The 19,934-nt window shown below is 45.2% G+C and overlaps 1 protein-coding gene across 1 annotated transcript in view; it reads right to left on the reverse strand.

The window, feature by feature from the left end:
• The window catches only part of CCDC171 (coiled-coil domain containing 171), a 149,241-nt gene that overhangs the window by 26,998 nt on the left and 102,309 nt on the right, over positions 1 to 19,934 (reverse strand). The window contains exons 14-17 of the mRNA XM_069766329.1: positions 19,029 to 19,196; positions 18,702 to 18,890; positions 15,612 to 16,113; positions 10,273 to 10,389 (exon numbers count right to left, since the gene is read on the reverse strand). Coding sequence (XP_069622430.1) covers positions 10,273 to 10,389; positions 15,612 to 16,113; positions 18,702 to 18,890; positions 19,029 to 19,196 — 976 coding nt within the window. The remainder of the gene's footprint in view (positions 1 to 10,272; positions 10,390 to 15,611; positions 16,114 to 18,701; positions 18,891 to 19,028; positions 19,197 to 19,934) is intronic.

Raw genomic sequence — 19,934 nt, forward strand, 5'->3', positions numbered from 1 at the left:
GTAAACCACTGTTTGGGCACACGGCAGGGCTCGGAAGGGAAGGCGCGCCATTCGACTTTTTGAATGGAAAATTAGCTCCAATTGTTAGCGGACACCATGTCTCGTTTGGAGAGCCCTTGTGTGCCTAAACATTGGAGCTCCCCCACAAGTGACCCCATTTTGTAAACTAGACCCCCCAAGGAACTTATCTAGATGCATATTGACCCCCAGGTGCTTCACAGAAGTTTATAACGCAGAGCCATGAAAATAAAAAATAATTTTTCTTTCCTCAAAAATGATTTTTTAGCCTGGAATTTCCTATTTTGCCAAGGGTAATAGGAGAAATTGGACCCCAAGTGTTGTTGTCCAGTTTGTCCTGAGTACGCTCATACCCCATATGTGGGGGTAAACCACTGTTTGGGTGCACGGCAGGGCTCAGAAGGGAAGGCATGCCATTTGGCTTTTTAAATGGAAAATTAGCTCCAATTATTAGCGGACACCATGTCACGTTTGGAGAGCCCCTGTGTGCCTAATCATTGCAGATCCCCCACAAATGACCCAATTTTGGAAACTAGACCCCCAAAGGAACTAATCTAGATGTGTGGTGAGCACTTTGAACCCCCAAGTGCTTCACAGAAGTTTATAACGCAGAGCCATGAAAATAAAAAAAAAATTTCTTTTCTCAAAAATGATTTTTTAGCCCGCAATTTTTTATTTTCCCAAGGGTAACAGGAGAAATTTGACCCCAATAGTTGTTGGCCAGTTTCTCCCGAGTACGGTGATACCCCATATGTGGGGGTAAACTACTGTTTGGGCACATGCCGGAGAGGGAAGTGAAGTAGTGACTTTTGAAATGTAGACTTTGATGGAATGGTCTGCGGGCGTCACGTTGCGTTTGCAGAGCCCCTAGTGTGCCTTAACAGTAGAAACCCCCCACAAGTGACCCCATTTTGTAAACTAGACCCCCCAAGGAACTTATCTAGATATGTGGTGAGCACTTTGAACCCCCAAGTGCTTCACAGACGTTTACAACGCAGAGCCATGAAAATAAAAAATCATTTTTCTTTCCTCAAAAATGATGTTTTAGCAAGGATTTTTTCATTTTCACAAGGGTAACAGAAGAAATTGGACCCCAATAATTGTTGTGCAGTTTGTCCTGAGTATGCTGGTACCCCATATGTGGGGGTAAACCACTGTTTGGGCGCACGTCAGGGCTCGGAAGGGAGGGAGCACCATTTGACTTTTTGAATACAAGATTGGCTGGAATCAATGGTAGCGCCATGTTGCGTTTGGAGACCCCTAATGTGCCTAAACAGTGGAAACCCCTCAATTCTACCTCCAACACTAACCCCAACACACCCCTAACCCTAATCCCAACTGTAGCCATAACCCTAATCACAACCCTAACCACAACCCTAAGGCTGGAGTCAAACTCAGCGTAAGACAATACGGTCCGTATATTACGGCCGTAATACGCTGAAAAGTCCCCAAAATAGTGGTCCGTATCTCCTCCGTAGGCAGGGTGTGTCAGCGTATTTTGCGCATGGCATCCTCCGTATGTAATCCGTATGGCATCTGTACTGCGTGTTTTTCTCGCAGGCTTGCAAAACCAACACACGGCTATACAAGGGATCCATGTGTAAAAAAAAAAAATTATATATATATATATATATATATATATATATATATATATATATACTGTCTACATATATATATATATATATATATATATATATATATATACATATATATATATATATATATGTGTCATTAGACACATATATGTATATATATTATTACTTCATACAGCGCTAGATAGCTTTAAAGCCGGTAATTCAATTACCGGCTTTTGCTATCTCGTTCCTAAACCCGACATGATGAGACATGGTTTACATACAGTAAACCATCTCATATCACCTTTTTTTTGCATATTCCACACTACTAATGTTAGTAGTGTGTATATGCAAAATTTGGCCGTTCTATCTACTAAATTAAAGGGTTAAGTGGCTTAAAAAATTGGCATGGGCTCCCGCGCAATTTTCTCCGCCAGAGTAGTAAAGCCAGTGACTGAGGGCAGATATTAATAGCCTGGAGAGGGTCCACGGTTATTGCCCCCCCCCCGGCTAAAAACATCTGCCCCCAGCCACCCCAGAAAAGGCACATCTGGAAGATGCGCCTATTCTGGCACTTGGCCACTCTCTTCCCATTCCCGTGTAGCAGTGGGATATGGGGTAATGAAGGGTTAATGTCACCTTGCTATTGTAAGGTGACATTAAGCCAAATTAATAATGGAGAGGCGTCAATTATGACACCTATCCATTATTAATCCAATAGTAGTAAAGGGTTAAAAAAGACACAAACACATTATTAAAAATTATTTTAATGAAATAAACACAAAGGTTGTTGTAATATTTTATTCAACACCCAATCCAGTCACTGAAGACCCTCATTCTGTAACCAAAAAAAAAAAATAAACAAACAATATCCTTACCTTCCGAAGATCTGTAATGTCCAACGATGTAAATCCATCTGAAGGGGTTCAATGTAAACCTATGGGAAACAAAAATCGCTGTACACATGCTGCGGAAAAACTGCACGGAAACGCAGGGGTTTACATTCCGCAGCATGTCACTTCTTTCTGCGGATTCCGCAGCGGTTTTACAACTGCTCCAATAGTAAACTGCAGTTGTACAACCGCAGCGATATGCGCAGAAAAACCGCGGTAAATCCATGATAAATCCGCAGCGGTTTAGCATTGCGGATTTATCAAATCATTGATAAAGTCATTTAGTATTTTTTTTATTTTGATCACTGTGATAGGTTTTATCACAGTGATCAAAATGCACTTGAAACGAATCTACCGGCCGTTGGAAGATGGCGGCGCCCATGGAGAAGACGGACGGACCCCGGAATGCTCAGTAAGTATGATGGGGTGGGGGGGGAGCATGGGGGGGGGTGGATCGGAGCCCGGGGGGTGTGGATCGGAGCACCGGGGGGTGGATCGGAGTGCAGAGGGGGTGGATAGGAGCACGGGGTTGGGATTGGAGCATGGGGGTGAGCGGACAAGAGCACGGGGGCAGCGGACAGGAGGACGGAGGGGAGCGGAGCTGTGTACCGGACTGATCGGAGGACTGGGGGGGGGGGGGGGGGGAAATCGGTGGCGGTGGGGGGTGCAGACCAGTGTTTCCAGCCATGGCCGATGATATTGCAGCATCGGCCATGGCTGGATTGTAATATTTCACCAGTTTTAATAGGTGAAATATTACAAATCGCTCTGATTGGCAGTTTCACTTTCAACAGCCAATCAGAGCGATCGTAGCCACAGGGGGGGGGGGGGGGTGAAGCCACTTCCCCTGGGCTGTAGGACCAATCCCCCTGGCCCTGCAGATCGGGTGAAATTGGAGTTAACCCTTTCACCCGATCTGCAGGGACGCGATCATTCTGTGACACAGCATATGCGTCACAGGTCGGATTGGCACCGACTTTCATGACGCATACGCTGTGTCACAGGTCGGGAAGGGGTTAAGCGATTGCTTGCGCTGAAACCCTTTCTTGTAGACATGGCCAATCCTCAGGTAACACTAAATGAAGGTGAATGGACACAGGTGGCTGAATTAAAGGAATTACTTCATCACCCATTTACTACAACTAAAAATTTAGAAGCTGAGAATTTAACTCCTGGCATTTTCAGAAAGGAGTGGAAGAACTTGTTGTTTTGCTCGTTCCAAAGAGGAGGATTAATCACAGATGGCACTGTTGCTTCACTGAAACAGAGAGGGATATGAGTCGCCCCGGGGGCTAGGGGTACTCGGTTCCGGGTCCTGCGGTTCACAGGCGGATGTCATGGTAGCTGACCCAGTCCGTGTAAAAGGGAAAGGTCTTTAAAAGGATAAAGTTTATGTTCGTGACGCCACCTATGGTATTCGGTCAGGATGACCGACGCTGCTTTAGGGGTTTGCTGGGGGATGTTATGGCAGCTAGATGGTATATCTTCCCACAGGTGAAGTATGTCCCCAGGGCTCCGATGTGTAGATAGTCATATAGTGAGAGGTGCAGAGAAGGACGAGGACACAAGGTTGCAGTCTCTTTACCTTTACTGAAGACTTCAGCATCCACAGTCCAGAGCACCAGATCACAGGGCAGGCATAAAAGTCCGGGCAGTCCAGAGACAAGCAAGATCCCCTGGGTAAGTCAGGTGGGAGCCTCCCACTCTGCGCTTTCTGTCTCTAAGTCCCTGCTGCCACTAAGTGTCTCAACAAGGTCTTTAATCGTTCTGCTGTCCTAGGACAGGTACCTGTATGACAGGCAGCTCGGGCCATGTGAACTGGGGTCTGTTCTCGGTGACTCCAGGCTCCTAGGTGCTGCTGTGCCACAGGTAATTATGGGCAAAGTCCTTGTAGAACAATACCCTCCGGTTCTGCTCTGTGTTTATAATCCACAAAAGCCTCGGGCTCCCGGTACCCGGATTCTTGCGCTGATGCTCTTCAGAGGCCTGCTCGTGGCCTCTTGGAGCTCTCTCTTTACTCTGTGCGCCACTCCTGTCTGTCCTCGCACACAGACTTCTACTACAAACTGAGCTCTCTCCGCCTCCAAACCAGGATCTTTATTGAGGGAAGCTGCCCTAAAACAGGGCTTGGAGCTCCCCCTTCTGGCCTGGAAGTGGAAGGTGTTGTGTGTGTGTAAACCTACCAAAGGAAATCTCACTTGTCTCCAGACATAGCACTATCCTCACCGTGAGGAAGACAGCACTACTGTGGTACCCGAACTCCTGGGGTGCCACAGATACTGCTATTAGAAAATAAAATTCTTTTGGCAGCTGTTTATGTGGACCAGAGTCATCGTATATTGCTGGATGATCATCAGCTTACTAAAGGAAAAGAAGCTTTGATTGAGGTAGCAGTTAGGATGAGTGGGCTACAGGACGGTCAAGAGGACTCGGGTCCTGCCAGTGCTGCTGCTGCTGCTGTTTCTTCATCCTCATCAGATGAGGAGTTTCATTCTGAAAAGTATTTGGACATGGAGCAGGTAAAGCGTTACTGAACGGAAAAATATTTCACGCCCACAGTAAACACAATGACCATATTTCAGCAAATTTTTCACTTGCTCTCAAAGAAGTAGAAGAGTTCAATCGTTCATAAAAACTTACTGTGCACTAGGCAATTATTTTATACCCTGAAATTGTTAGAGATGTTACCAGTATGGTCACCGCTTTGCCACTAACCCAAATAAGTGTTGAGAGGTTGTTCTCAAGCCTTAAAATAATTAGGTCAGATTTGAGGTCATCTATAAAGGAGGATCTGAAGAAGGCAATACTATTTCTCAGAGCAAATTCATAGACTGCACAAATGTTATTCAGTAACTTTTTGTTAACTGTTTTCCCACTTACTTCATAGTTTATTGCATAATTACAATTTATTAAAGTTTTTTTGTGTTGGAAAGTTGTATTCCAATAAATATATTCTATGCTCTATCTAAATAGTGTGATTATTGTATCCTTATGGTGATTAAAAGCCTGATATTACCATTTTACTACAGTAAATGTATCACTTAAACATGAGCCATGTATGAGGGAGTCGGAGTCGGGAGTCTGAGTCAGAGAAATTGAGGAGTCTGAGTTTTGGCTTACCGACTACACAGCCCTGTGTGCCAGCAGTAGATTTCTAGGCACACTGACTGACTACATGCCACTGTAAAATCTAATTTCTGGAAAATATTAATAAAATACCACCATGTCATGATCCAGTCCAGAGTTTGTTTTCTACTATTCTCTCTCTCTGCACTGGTCATGTGGGGATTAACCCTCTCTGCAGGGCCGTATTTAGAGTTTATGCTGCCCTCGGCACTTTTAGTGCTGCCTCCCCCTTTGGCGAGTATGACACTATCAGCAGTGACTTTGTCAAAAATCGCTGAGGTGAAAGTAGCATATTGCAGCAGATCCGGCAATTTTTCCGCATCTGCCGCATAACGGATCACTTACAGCAACACTGCGTTCGGCTTCATTCGTTCCCTATGGGGTTTGTGGACATTTGCAACACTTGCCGCGATCTGGCAAATGCGGTATCATGCCTGCCAACTTTTGAATAAGGAAATGAGGGACAAAGTTTGTGGAGCACTATGCGCGCCGCGGCAAGTTTTAGGCCATACCTCTGACCACACCCATTTCACAACTAGTCACACCCATATCCACGCCCTAACCACAGCCATTTAGTACTGCTGATCACACTATTTCATGAACAATAATTATAAACCAAAAAAAAAAAATATGGCCTTACAGTGCTCCATACTGTATAATGACCCCACATGATGCTCAATACTGTATAATGGCCCCACATGATGCTGCGTACAGTATAATGGCCACACAATGCTCTATACTGTATAATGGCCACACAGTGCTCCATACTGTATAATGGCCCCACATGATGCTCAATACTGTATAATGGCCACACAGTGCTCCATACTGTATAATGGCCCCACATGATGCTCAATACTGTATAATGGCCACACAGTGCTTTATACTATATAATAGCTACACATGATGCTCCATACTGTATAATGGCCACACAGTGCTCTATACCGTATAATGGCCACACATGATGCTCCATACTGTATAATGACCCCGCATGATGCTCAATACTGTATAATGACCCCATATGATGCTCCATACTGTATAATGGCCACACATGATGCTCCACACTGTATAATGGCCACACAGTGCTCTATACTGTATAATGGCCACACATGATGCTCCATACTGTATAATGACCCCGCATGATGCTCAATACTGTATAATGACCCCACATGATGCTCCATCTATATATATAACTAGATTGTGGCCCGATTCTAACGCATCGGGTATTCTAGAATATGCATGTCCCCGTAGTATATGGACAATGATGATTCCAGAATTCGCGGCACAGTGTGCCCGTCGCTGATTGGTCGAGGCAACCTTTATGACATCATCGTCGCCATGGCAACCATTATGACATCTACGTCGATACTGTGCCCGTCGCTGAATCAGAAACGTGAGATGTCTACGTCCTTTATGACATCATCGTCGCTGTGCCCGTTGCTGATTGATTGGTGGAGGCCGCCAGGCCTCGACCAGACGCGGGATTTCTACGTCCTTTATGACATCATCGTCGCTGTGCCCGTTGCTGATTGGTCGAGGCCTGGCGGCCTCCACCAATCAGAGACGCGGGATTTCTACGTCGATGCTGTGCCGGTCTCTGATTGGTCGAGGCCTGGCGGCCTCGACCAATCAGAGAGCCGGGATTTCCAGGACAGACAGACAGACAGAAAGACAGACAGACAGATGGAAAAACCCTTAGACAATTATATATATAGGTTGTCTAAGGGTTTTTCCGTCTGTCTGTCTGTCTGTCTTTCTGTCTGTCCTGGAGATTCCACGTCTCTGATTGGTCGAGGCCTCCAGGCCTCGACCAATCAGCAACGGGCACAGCGACGATGATGTCATAAAGGATGTAGACATCCCGCGTCTCTGATTGGTGGAGGCCGGGCGGCCTCGACCAATCAGCGACGGGCACAGCGACGATGATGTCATAATGGTTGCCATGGCGACGATGATGTCATAAAGGTTGCCTCGACCAATCAGCGACGGACACAGTCTGCCGCGAATTCTGGAATCATCATTGTCCATATACTACGGGGACATGCATATTCTAGAATACCCGATGCGTAAGAATCGGGCCACAATCTAGTACTGTATAATGGCCACACAGTGCTCAATACTGTATAATGGCCACACATGATGCTCCATACTGTACAATGCCCCCCTCCCATCTTGTATGCATGGCTCATTTCCCCCTCCCTCCCATCCTGTATGCATGGCTCATCTCACCCCCCTCCCATCCTGTCTGCATAGCTCATCCCCCCCCCCCATCATGTGTGCATGGCTCATCTCACCCCCTCCCATCCTGTGTGCATGTCTCATCTCACCCCCCCTCCCATCCTGTGTGCATGGCTCATCTCACCCCCCCTCCCATCCTGTGTGCATGGCTCATCTCACCCCCCCTCCCATCCTGTGTGCACGGCCCATCTCACACCCCCTCCCATCCTGTATGAATGGCTCATCTCACCCCCCCATCCTGTATGCATGGCTCATCTCCCCCCCCTCATCCTGTGTGCATGGCTAATCTCACCCCCCCTCCCATCCTGTGTGCATGGCTCATCTCACCCCCCCTCCCATCCTGTATGCATGGCTCATCTCACCCGCTCCCATCCTGTCTGCATAGCTCATCACCCCCCCATCATGTGTGCATGGCTCATCTCACCCCCCTCCCATCCTGTATGCTTGGCTCATCTCACCCCCCTCCAATCCTGTATGCATGGCTCATCTCCCCCCCATCCTGTATGCATGGCTCATCTCCCCCCTCCCATCCTGTGTGCATGGCTCATCTCACCCACCCTCCCATCCTGTGTGCATGGCCCATCTCACACCCCCTCCCATCCTGTATGAATGGCTCATCTCACCCCCCCATCCTGTATGCATGGCTCATCTCCCCCCCCCTCATCCTGTGTGCATGGCTCATCTCACCCCCCCCCCATCCTGTGTGCATGGCTCATCTCCCCCCTCCCATCCTGTATGCATGGCTCATCTCCCCCCCTCCCATCCTGTATGCATGGCTCATCTCCCCCCTCCCATCCTGTGTGCATGGCTCATCTCACCCCCCTATCCTGTGTGCATGGCTCATCTCACCCCTCCTCCTCCCATCCTGTATGCATGGCTCATCTCACCCCCCCCCCCCTCTAATCCTGCATGCATGGCTCATCTCACCCCCTCCCATCCTGTATGCATGGCTCATCTCACCCCCCCTCCTACCATCCTGCATGCATGGCTCATCTCACCCCCCCATCTTGTATGCATGGCTCATCTCCCCCCCTCCCATCCTGTATTCATGGCTCATCTCACCCCCTCCCATCCTGTATGCATGGCTCATCTCATCCCCCTCCTCCCATCCTGTATGCATGGCTCATCTCCCCCCCTCCCATCCTGTATGCATGGCTCATCTCCCCCATCCCATCCTGTGTGCATGGCTCATCTCACCCCCTCCCATCCTGTATGCATGGCTCATCTCCCCCCCCATCCTGTATGCATGGCTCATCTCCCCCCTCCCATCCTGTGTGCATGGCTCATCTCACCCACCCTCCCATCCTGTGTGCATGGCCCATCTCACACCCCCTCCCATCCTGTATGAATGGCTCATCTCACCCCCCCATCCTGTATGCATGGCTCATCTCCCCCCCTCATCCTGTGTGCATGGCTCATCTCACCCCCCCTCCCATCCTGTGTGCATGGCTCATCTCCCCCCTCCCATCCTGTATGCATGGCTCATCTCCCCCCCTCCCATCCTGTATGCATGGCTCATCTCCCCCCTCCCATCCTGTGTGCATGGCTCATCTCACCCCCCCATCTTGTATGCATGGCTCATCTCCCCCCCTCCCATCCTGTATTCATGGCTCATCTCACCCCCCTCCCATCCTGTATGCATGGCTCATCTCACCCCCCTCCTCCCATCCTGTATGCATGGCTCATCTCCCCCCCTCCCATCCTGTATGCATGGCTCATCTCACCCCCTCCCAACCTGTATGCATGGCTCATTTCACCCCCCCTCGTCCCATCCTGTATGCATGGCTCATCTCACCCCCCTCCCATCCTGTATGCATCGTCCCGCCCTAGGCACGTGCCCTCACGTGCCTGCCCCTCTGCCTCGTTCTGGAGCTGGCTTGGCTTTTTCAGTCCTCTACAATTTGCTGGCCAGGGTTAGTGATAGTTCATGCTTCCAGGTGACCCGTATACCAGAGTAATCCTTCTGCCTCTGACTTCCCGTATTTGTGTGAGATCCGTTCTCTATCCCTGACCTAATGTTCGTCTGGTGATTTTCCCTACAGTGTATGACTCGGCCTGATCTCTGAACCCCGCCTCTTGCTTTCCATTTCTGATACCTCGTTCCCCGACCGGCTTTGACTTCTGGCTTGTACCCCGACTTCGTCTTACGTTTTTGATACTGCGCTCCCGTTTGGTTCTGACTTCTGGCTTGTCTCTGACTTCGTGCTTTGCTGTTACCTCTGGTACTTCTGATCCTGACAGTTTCTGACTCTGCTTGTCTGACCACTCTTTCGTTACCTGTGACACCTGTGCGGCTGCTCAGTGTTGCTACGCTGTGAGTGTGCAACCTCTCTTTCCTCATCAGCACCCCCTGGTGGAGGCTACGCTATACTGCACTGCAGCCTCATCAGACACAAGAATTATAGAGCTTAAAAACATACATTTACCTTTCTGGTTTAAAACCCCAAACAAATCAGACATTGAAGTGATGACGGCAGACAGAAGGTCAGCGTTGGTAATCCACTTCAAGGCTTCTTGACAACGCATCATTTCATCCTGTGGCCCTATAAACCAATAATGAAATAGTTAAAGTGTTAAACCCATCTTAGCCTTTTATGACAGACAGGAATCTCTCAGTTTAGTGGCCGGCCACAGCGCGTTTCTGTAACTTCCATAGAAATGAATGAACCTGAGCTAGTGTCTGGTTGGGGTTATTCACATCTCAGCCATGAAAGGTTGGGATTGGAGTAACCTTTAATTATACATTCACATTGCTTTTGGCCACAGTCCATAAAAAAAGGAAAATAAAAATCTGTGATATAGCCCCAAAGCACTTGGTGTCATTAGCAATGTTATAAATGTCTGTTAGCTGGGAATCAGCCCAATCACCAAATTAAAGGTCCGTTCATCATCACTGCATGACCGCTCTAATAAGGCGTTTGAATGGAGAAGATAAAAAGGGAATCTGTCACCAGGTTTTTGTTACCTAATCTGATAGCAGCATAATGTATGCAAAGAAAATCTGATTCCAGTAATGTATCACTCACTAGGTGCAGCCGTTCTGATACATTCCCGTTTTTAGGTTTAGCAATGAAGCAGAGATGAAAAAGCAAACCCTGCCCACACCAGGTTCCCCATGTGCAAAATCCTTAGACAGGCGCTTTGTTTCTGGACTAGTCGGGCAAAAATCCTTCACAGTTAGTAAACAACAGCACACACTTAGAAAAGTGACACATTCCTGAATTTGGTGTCTCAGCCTCTATCTACTACTGTCTTCAGAATAAATATCAAAAACTTTCTGACAGATTCCCTTTAAGCATGCACAATACCGCTCCATTAAAAAGGTATGGGACTGACGGAGATCTGAGAACAGCAAACAACTGTCTCCATTAGCCCCACAGACACTGAATAAAGTGACCTCTGTTACATTAAAACTAGGCAGATCCAGTAGGATCAGACCTTCCACTCTAGTGACCGGCGAGGCTCCCTGCAATCAAGATATTTATCCTGTTATCCTGTGAACAGATGAAAATCGTCCATGCAAAAGAAATGGAAACTGATTGTAATTTACTACACAAATACTTTTATTCTACATGGCCAAAAGAATATGGAGCTCTGAACATCACGTCCTACATGGTAAAAAGAATATGGAGCTCTGAACATCACGTTCTACATGGTAAAAAGAATATGGAGCTCTGGGCATCACGTTCTACATGGCCAAAAGAATATGGAGCTCTGAGCATCACGTTCTACATGGCCAAAAGAATATGGAGCTCTGAACATCACGTTCTACATGGCCAAAAGAATATGGAGCTCTGAACATCGTGTTCTACATGGCCAAAAGAATATGGAGCTCTGAGCATCGTGTTCTACATGGCCAAAAGAATATGGAGCTCTGAGCATCACATTCTACATGGCCAAAAGAATATGGAGCTCTGAGCATCACATTCTACATGGCCAAAAGAATATGGAGCTCTGAGCATCACGTTCTACATGGTCAAAAGAATATGGAGCTCTGAGCATCACATTCTACATGACCAAAATTGAATATGGAGCTCTGAGCATCACATTCTACATGACCAAAAGAATATGGAGCTCTGAGCATCACGTTCTACATGGCCAAAAGAATATGGAGCTCTGAGCATCACGTTCTACATGGTCAAAAGAATATGGAGCTCTGAGCATCACATTCTACATGGCCAAAAGAATATGGAGCTCTGAACATCACGTTCTACATGGCCAAAAGAATATGGAGCTCTGAACATCGTGTTCTACATGGCCAAAAGAATATGGAGCTCTGAGCATCACGCTCTACATGGCCAAAAGAATATGGAGCTCTGAGCATCACATTCTATATGGCCAAAAGAATATGGAGCTCTGAGCATCACATTCTACATGGCCAAAAGAATATGGAGCTCTGAGCATCACGTTCTACATGGTCAAAAGAATATGGAGCTCTGAGCATCACATTCTACATGACCAAAATTGAATATGGAGCTCTGAGCATCACATTCTACATGGCCAAAAGAATATGGAGCTCTGAGCATCACGTTCTACATGGTCAAAAGAATATGGAGCTCTGAGCATCACATTCTACATGGCCAAAAGAATATGGAGCTCTGAGCATCACATTCTACATGGCCAAAAGAATATGGAGCTCTGAGCATCACGTTCTACATGGTCAAAAGAATATGGAGCTCTGAGCATCACATTCTACATGAACAAAATTGAATATGGAGCTCTGAGCATCACATTCTACATGACCAAAAGAATATGGAGCTCTGAGCATCACATTCTACATGGCCAAAAGAATATGGAGCTCTGAGCATCACGTTCTACATGGTCAAAAGAATATGGAGCTCTGAGCATCACATTCTACATGGCCAAAAGAATATGGAGCTCTGAACATCACGTTCTACATGGCCAAAAGAATATGGAGCTCTGAACATCGTGTTCTACATGGCCAAAAGAATATGGAGCTCTGAGCATCACGCTCTACATGGCCAAAAGAATATGGAGCTCTGAGCATCACATTCTATATGGCCAAAAGAATATGGAGCTCTGAGCATCACATTCTACATGGCCAAAAGAATATGGAGCTCTGAGCATCACGTTCTACATGGTCAAAAGAATATGGAGCTCTGAGCATCACATTCTACATGACCAAAATTGAATATGGAGCTCTGAGCATCACATTCTACATGGCCAAAAGAATATGGAGCTCTGAGCATCACGTTCTACATGGTCAAAAGAATATGGAGCTCTGAGCATCACATTCTACATGACCAAAATTGAATATGGAGCTCTGAGCATCACATTCTACATGGCCAAAAGAATATGGAGCTCTGAGCATCACATTCTACATGGCCAAAAGAATATGGAGCTCTGAGCATCACGTTCTACATGGCCAAAAGAATATGGAGCTCTGAACATCACGTTCTACATGGCCAAAAGAATACATTACTTTACGTTGTTAAATCACTTTACATTGTTAACGTCACAAGTTAAACTGTAACCGTCATTTTAATTTTTATTTGATAAGTCAATAGTAAACATGAAAATAAGCATCTTTGTAATATATGTTATCAGAGAAATATGATTCTTTCTCTGCTATGATAGATCAGCCATTATCAAAAATCTCAATTCTGAGGTAAAATCTGTATTTAGTGAAGACTTTCCCATTACTGAGATAGGAGATGGCAGTTGGTGCTGATGAGATTCTATGCAGATGGGAAGGGGTGGAGCTCTGCCTGTAGCTCCTCCCTCCTCCCATCTACATAGAATTGTATCCTTAGCAACTTCCATGTAGACAGAAGGAAGGAGGAGCTACAGAGAGAGCTCCTCCTATCTACATAGAATCTCATTAGCACCAACTACTATCTCCTATCTCAGTAATGGGAAAGTCTTCACTGAATACAGATTTTACCTCAGAAATGAGTATTTTGATAATGAATATTCAGTTCTGGCAGAGGAAGCAACAGATCTCTCTTATAAAGATACTGTGTATTACACAGCTATTTATTTTCATGCGTACTATCAATTTATTAAATAAAAAACGACGGTTATGCTTTAAATAATTTAATTTTGATTGAACTTTTATGGACGCAGCAATATCAAAATTTGTATTTTTTATTTCATTTATTTCCGAAGAGGGATTAGAGGTGATCCTTATTTTTTTTTAGCTTCCATAGTTTTAAATAGGAAAAAGAGGAAATAAAAAAAAGGAAACAATATTCTTAAAGAGGGAATAGAGGAGATTCAATTTTTTTTTTTTTTTTCTACTTCTACCTCAGCGTTGCAGTATGTGTGTGAAGTAATTATCCTCTCTGATACTTATCCTTTTGTTGGGCTTTACAGATATAATTAAATAGAAGCAATGGAGGCCTTCTGAAGTATCCCAGCTGCTATGGCAGCCAATCATCAAACTGCAGTCATAACTCAAGGGGGCCCTGCGTACCTGAAACATTGGTATTTAAGGGTGTTATCAGCAGCAATTGAGACTCATCGTTTTAGAGGCAGGTGTCGGCTGTATTACACAGCTAGCACCCACCATGTGGAATTGGCTTAACTCCTGAGACGACGGCACATGACGTAGAGTTAAACGGGTTACTTCGCCCCGGTTGGCTCAAGGAAAATGTAGCATTAAGGGATGAGCGGATCGCTTCATGCAACCCCTGATCCATGATCCACGTCAGTGCTCTCAGGCCGTGGACAGATATGTGAATTATTTTACTCTCCAGAATCGCAGGCTCAGCTTATGATTAGCTGGGTTGATGAGACGCCTCACCAGGGGACCAGGAGGCTCAAGAACTTTGTTCACAGCCAGTGAGCACTGACCTGGACCATGGTTGTACGAAGCGATCCACTCATCTCTAGTAGCATTACATGTCACAATTTAAACAAATGACCATCCATCTTTATTTTTTTTTGCGGTTGCTGGATTTTCCACTATTTCTTCCATGGTTTCAGCTCCGGAGCCAGCCTGATCCCTCTGTGCGCTCTTTCAATACATCTCCTCCAGCAGTGAGCTGATGAACTGTTCGTTTTTCTCGTAGTAACACAATCCCTTTACTATACCGATAGCTCCCTGTACTTGTATAAAAGCTCTGTTTGGGTGCAAGAGATGTGAAGGAATGTAGTGGCCATGATTGACATGATTCTGTATCCAATCACACCCATTGCTTCCATCTTTGGCTTCCTGCATGCATTTATATTGAATAGTATGAGACAGTGCTGTAATTACACACCGAGAGAGATAAATGCAGCTGAATTCTGACTCAATTTACATCAGATTGCAGTCACTTTTGCTCCTTAGTCAACAGGAGGCTGAAGGGGGCATTGCTTAAAATGAAACCTATGCCAACACTTTTGCACAAAATATTGGTGCAATCAAATCCAAACACATATGGGTGAAAAGTTGTCTAAAGAAGAAACAAAATAATCATCCAGCTATAAGAAATTTGGCACATTTTGAGATTCTCTAGTCTACATTTGAACTGTTTAATATCACAAGATTAATAAATCTGCCCTACTTTCTTCACATAGAGTACAACATTGCTCTCTGCTACTGAAAAACTGTTCTGCTGCTTACTAAACACTGCACAATCTGCTGCCCATATACAAGAAGGGGAAACTAGAGGGATAGAAGTGTGACCTGTGATATATGGCACTTCAGGGAGGGGGGATGGGAGATCACCACCCATTCAGTGCATCAGATGTCAGACAAGAATTGGGTAAAACACCAGAAGCACGATCATGTCACTGAATGATATATGCATGGTCTTACTGATGGTTTTGCTGTTTTGGTCTCCTCCGGGACACACCAAAAGACTGGGTCCTTTATTCCTGACTCCTACCCAAGTAAAGAGTGTCCTGCTAGATCTTCCAAGCTGCTGAAGTCTTTTAGCTGCCAAAACCACTATGACACCACGTCGAAATACATGCTTCATACATCCAGAAGATTTAGGACTTTTCGTGGAACCACTATTCTTTTGAACGTCACTGTCAGACAATGCTTGTACTAGATGCCGGATTTCGCTTTGGACATCTAAATAAATGTTCATCTGGTCTTGAAGGAAATTTCTCTGTGTGGCTAAAGTGTGAGCTCTACTGTACAATGGGTACAACGCACCAGCCATGAGAGCACAGGCTGCAAGTAGAGACTTATGGTCCTTTTCTGTGTTAATCAGGAGATTTTTTATGTGTACATTCTCCAGTGCCATCTGATCTTTGGTTTTTTCACAAATGGAAATCTTATCTTTTGATTTTTCTGCAATTTTTTGATATTTCTGCAAAATAAAAACATAATGTGTGACTTTAATATCAATGTACAAGACCAGTATTTACTGGTATCAATTCTACAATTGGCTGCTCTAAATTCAGAAAATCAAATTGGATCTTTTTATGTAAAATGCTGCACGTTCAACTTACAACTATGGAGGAATCCAAGAACCTAAAGCAGGCTAGTCATCATAGACCTATCTACAGGAGCAGACTGGGCAGTTTTAAATGGGTTCTTCAGGAATAGAAAAAATATATATATTCCATTGGATATTCTCATTTAATACTAGAGATACCAGCAGTACTGAAATAAGAAAAGACTGCTCACACTGCTGACCACACGGTCTATCTAATCTAATATTGGAGATACCAGGAGTACTGAGGTAAGAAGAGGTTGCTGTCCACCCTATCTGATCTAATACTGGAAATACCTGGAGTGCTGAGGCAAGAAGTGGCTGCTGTCCACCCTAGCTATCTGATCTAATACTGGAGATACATGGAGTACTGAGGTAAGATGAGGCTGCTCCCATTCCTGCCACCCTGTCTATCTGATCAAATACTGGAGATACCTAGAGTACTGAGGTAAGAAGAGGCTGCTGTCCACGATGTCTATCTGATCTAATACTGGAGATACCCGAGTAGAGGTAAGAAGAGGCTGCTCACACTGCTGACCACACGGTCTATGTAATCTAATTCTGGATATACCAGGCGTACTGAGGTAAGAGGAGGCTGCTGTCCACCCCATCTGATCTAATACTGCAAATACCTGGAGTGCTGAGGTAAGAGGAGGCTGCTGTCTACCCTGTCTGTCTGATCTAATACTGGAGATACCGGAAGTACTGAGGTAAGACGAGGCTTCGGTCCACCCTATCTGATCTAATACTGGAGATACCTTGAGTACTGAGGTAAGAAGAGGCTGCTGTCCACCCATCTTTCTGATCTAATACTGTAGCTACATGGAGTACTGAGGTAAGAAGAGCCTGCTGTCCACCCGTCTTTCTGATCTAATACTGTAGCTACATGGAGTACTGTGGTAAGAAGAGGCTGCTGTCCACCCTGTCTATCTGATCTAATACTGGAGATACCTCAGTACTTAGGTAAGAAGAGGCTGCTCACACTGCTGACCACATTGTCTATGTAATCTAATACTGGAGATACTAGGCGTACTGAGGTAAGCAGAGGCTGCTCAAACTGCTGTCCACATTATCTATCTAATCTAATACTGGAAATACCAGGAGTACTGAGGTAAGAAGAGGCTGCTGTCTACAATGTCTATCTGATCTAATACTGGAGATACCCGAGTACTGAGGTAAGAAGAGGCTGCTCACACTGCTGACCACACGGTCTATGTAATCTAATACTGGATATACCAGGCGTACTGAGGTAAGAGGAGGCTGCTGTCCACCCCATCTGATCTAATACTGCAAATACCTGGAGTGCTGAGGTAATAGGAGGCTGCTGTCTACCCTGTCTGTCTGATCTAATACTGGAGATACCGGAAGTACTGAGGTAAGATGAGGCTTCTGTCCACCTTATCTGATCTAATACTGGAGATACCTTGAGTACTGAGGTAAGACGAGGCTGCTGTCCACCCTATCTGATCTAAAACTGGAGATACCTTGAGTACTGAGGTAAGAAGAGGCTGCTGTCCACCCAGCTTTCTGATCTAATACTATAGCTACATGGAGTACTGAGGTAAGAAGAGGCTGCTGTCCACCCTGTCTATCTGATCTAATACTGGAGATACCTCAGTACTGAGGTAAGAAGAGGCTGCTCACACTGCTGACCACATTATCTATGTAATCTAATACTGGAGATACCAGGAGTGCAGAGGTAAGAAGAGTCTGCTCACACTGCTGACCACATTGTCTATCTAATCTAATACTGGAGATGCAATGCGTACAGAGGTAAGAAGAGGCAGCTGTCCAGTCTGTATCTGATCTAATACTGGAGATACCAGGAGTACAGAGATCAGAAAGACAGTGTGGACAGCAGCCTCTTCTTATCTAATATTGGAGATACCTGAAGTACTGTGGAAAGAAGAGGCTGCTCACACAGATGGCCACCTTGTCAATAAGATGTAATACTGAAGATATCACGAGTGCTGAGGTAAGAAGTGACTGGTCATACTGCTGACCACACTGCCTATCTAATCTAATACTGGAGATACCAGGCGCCCTAAGGTAATATGAGGCTGCTGTCCACACGGTCTATCTGGTCCAATACTGGAGAAACCAGGAGTACTGAGGTCAGAAAGACAGTGTGGATAGCAGCCCCTTCTTATCTATTACTGGAAATACCTAGAGTACTGAGGAAAGAAGACGCAGCTCACACTGCTTTTTATCTCAATCAATTTCTCAAAAAAGACCTTTCTTTGTGATCTGGGCAAATTAAATACTAGAACCACTGACATTTAAGAGGGCAGACTACTTTGGTCCCCCATTACTGAAGTGGCTGTTTGTCACTCTCTATTAGGGCGTAGGAGACATGAGCACAACTAAAATATTTTTGCTCTTTTAAACCAGAAATGAACATTTAAACAGTAATAATTATGAAAGATAAAGCATGTAGATAATGTCATAGTTTTTTTCTTTACCTGTGCTTTGGAGTTAGTCTCCCCAAGGAGAACTGAATAATGTTGTTCTAAATCTTTAGTCTTTTTTTGCCAGGCATTTTGCTGTTCTCTCATCTGTTGAGCGAGTCGGTCAAGTGAGTCCTCATGTTTTTTCTGCAGATCCTTCAACACGTCAGCCTTGTTCTTGCAAGCATGTTCTAGATGGAAAACCTAATAAAGAGAAGGAGCATTGGAGCATATGTAGCTGGCATAGGATTCAAAATATCATGTGTATGTGTGCGACAGTTAACCATGCAGAATACATTCTAAAATTATATGCATGAAAAAAACAGACTCAAATAATTGTACCGTATTATTGGCTTGGTGGACGTCAGAGATAAGGGCATCTACATTCTCCTGCAAAATAACACAGAGTTCTGGCCAAGAGAAGTTACTCTCTAGGCTTTCTGGTTCTTTTAGAAGCACACAACCTGCTACCAGCTGCTGATATAGACCGTGAAGAAAAGTTATCTTCTCCTGAAATGAAAAAAAAAAGAAAGCGTTTCTATAAAAATGTGTCAAATGTAATTAAACCCATATGTAAAATGTATAAATGTTACAGAACAACCACTTATTAATTTCTCTTGGGTGTTGTAGAAGTATAAAATAAAAATCTATACCAACCTCCAGTACCGACACCACTACCGCCTCCCTCAGCTCTTTGTCCTTGGTTGGTCTCCTGACATAAACAATGCCACTTGATCACTGAAGTCCTTTAGCAGCCGTTGATTGGCTGCAGCCTTCACATTTACAGTTTCTTCCACTCGGATAGGTCTGTGAAGGCTGCAGCCAATCAGCGTCCACCTACTGGCTGCAGTAGTCAAAAGACATTCCTTATGTTAAGAGACCAGCACAAGGCTGAGAGTGGAGGAGCAGCACTAGCCTGGGAGACAAGTATAGACTTTTGTAGCCTGCGTCCATTAATAAGGGGTTGTCTACAAGTGGACAATCCCTGTAATATAAAGTTTGCTCCACTCTTCCTAAAAGGTGTTTAGGTGAAGCTCTAAGGCTACCTTCACATTTCCGTCGGTCACTCCCCATCACAATGCGATGTTTTGGTAAAAAAAACGCATCCTGCAAATTTGCCCGCAGGATGCGTTTTTTCCCATAGACTTGCATTGCCGAAGGATCGCGACGTATGGCCACATGTTGCGTCCATCGTGCACTGGTTGCGTCGGGTTTTGGCGGCCCGTCGTCTGGGAAAAAAGTTCAAGG

The sequence above is a fragment of the Ranitomeya imitator genome, chromosome 1, assembly GCF_032444005.1.
Source record: "Ranitomeya imitator isolate aRanImi1 chromosome 1, aRanImi1.pri, whole genome shotgun sequence".
NCBI lineage: Eukaryota > Metazoa > Chordata > Amphibia > Anura > Dendrobatidae > Ranitomeya > Ranitomeya imitator.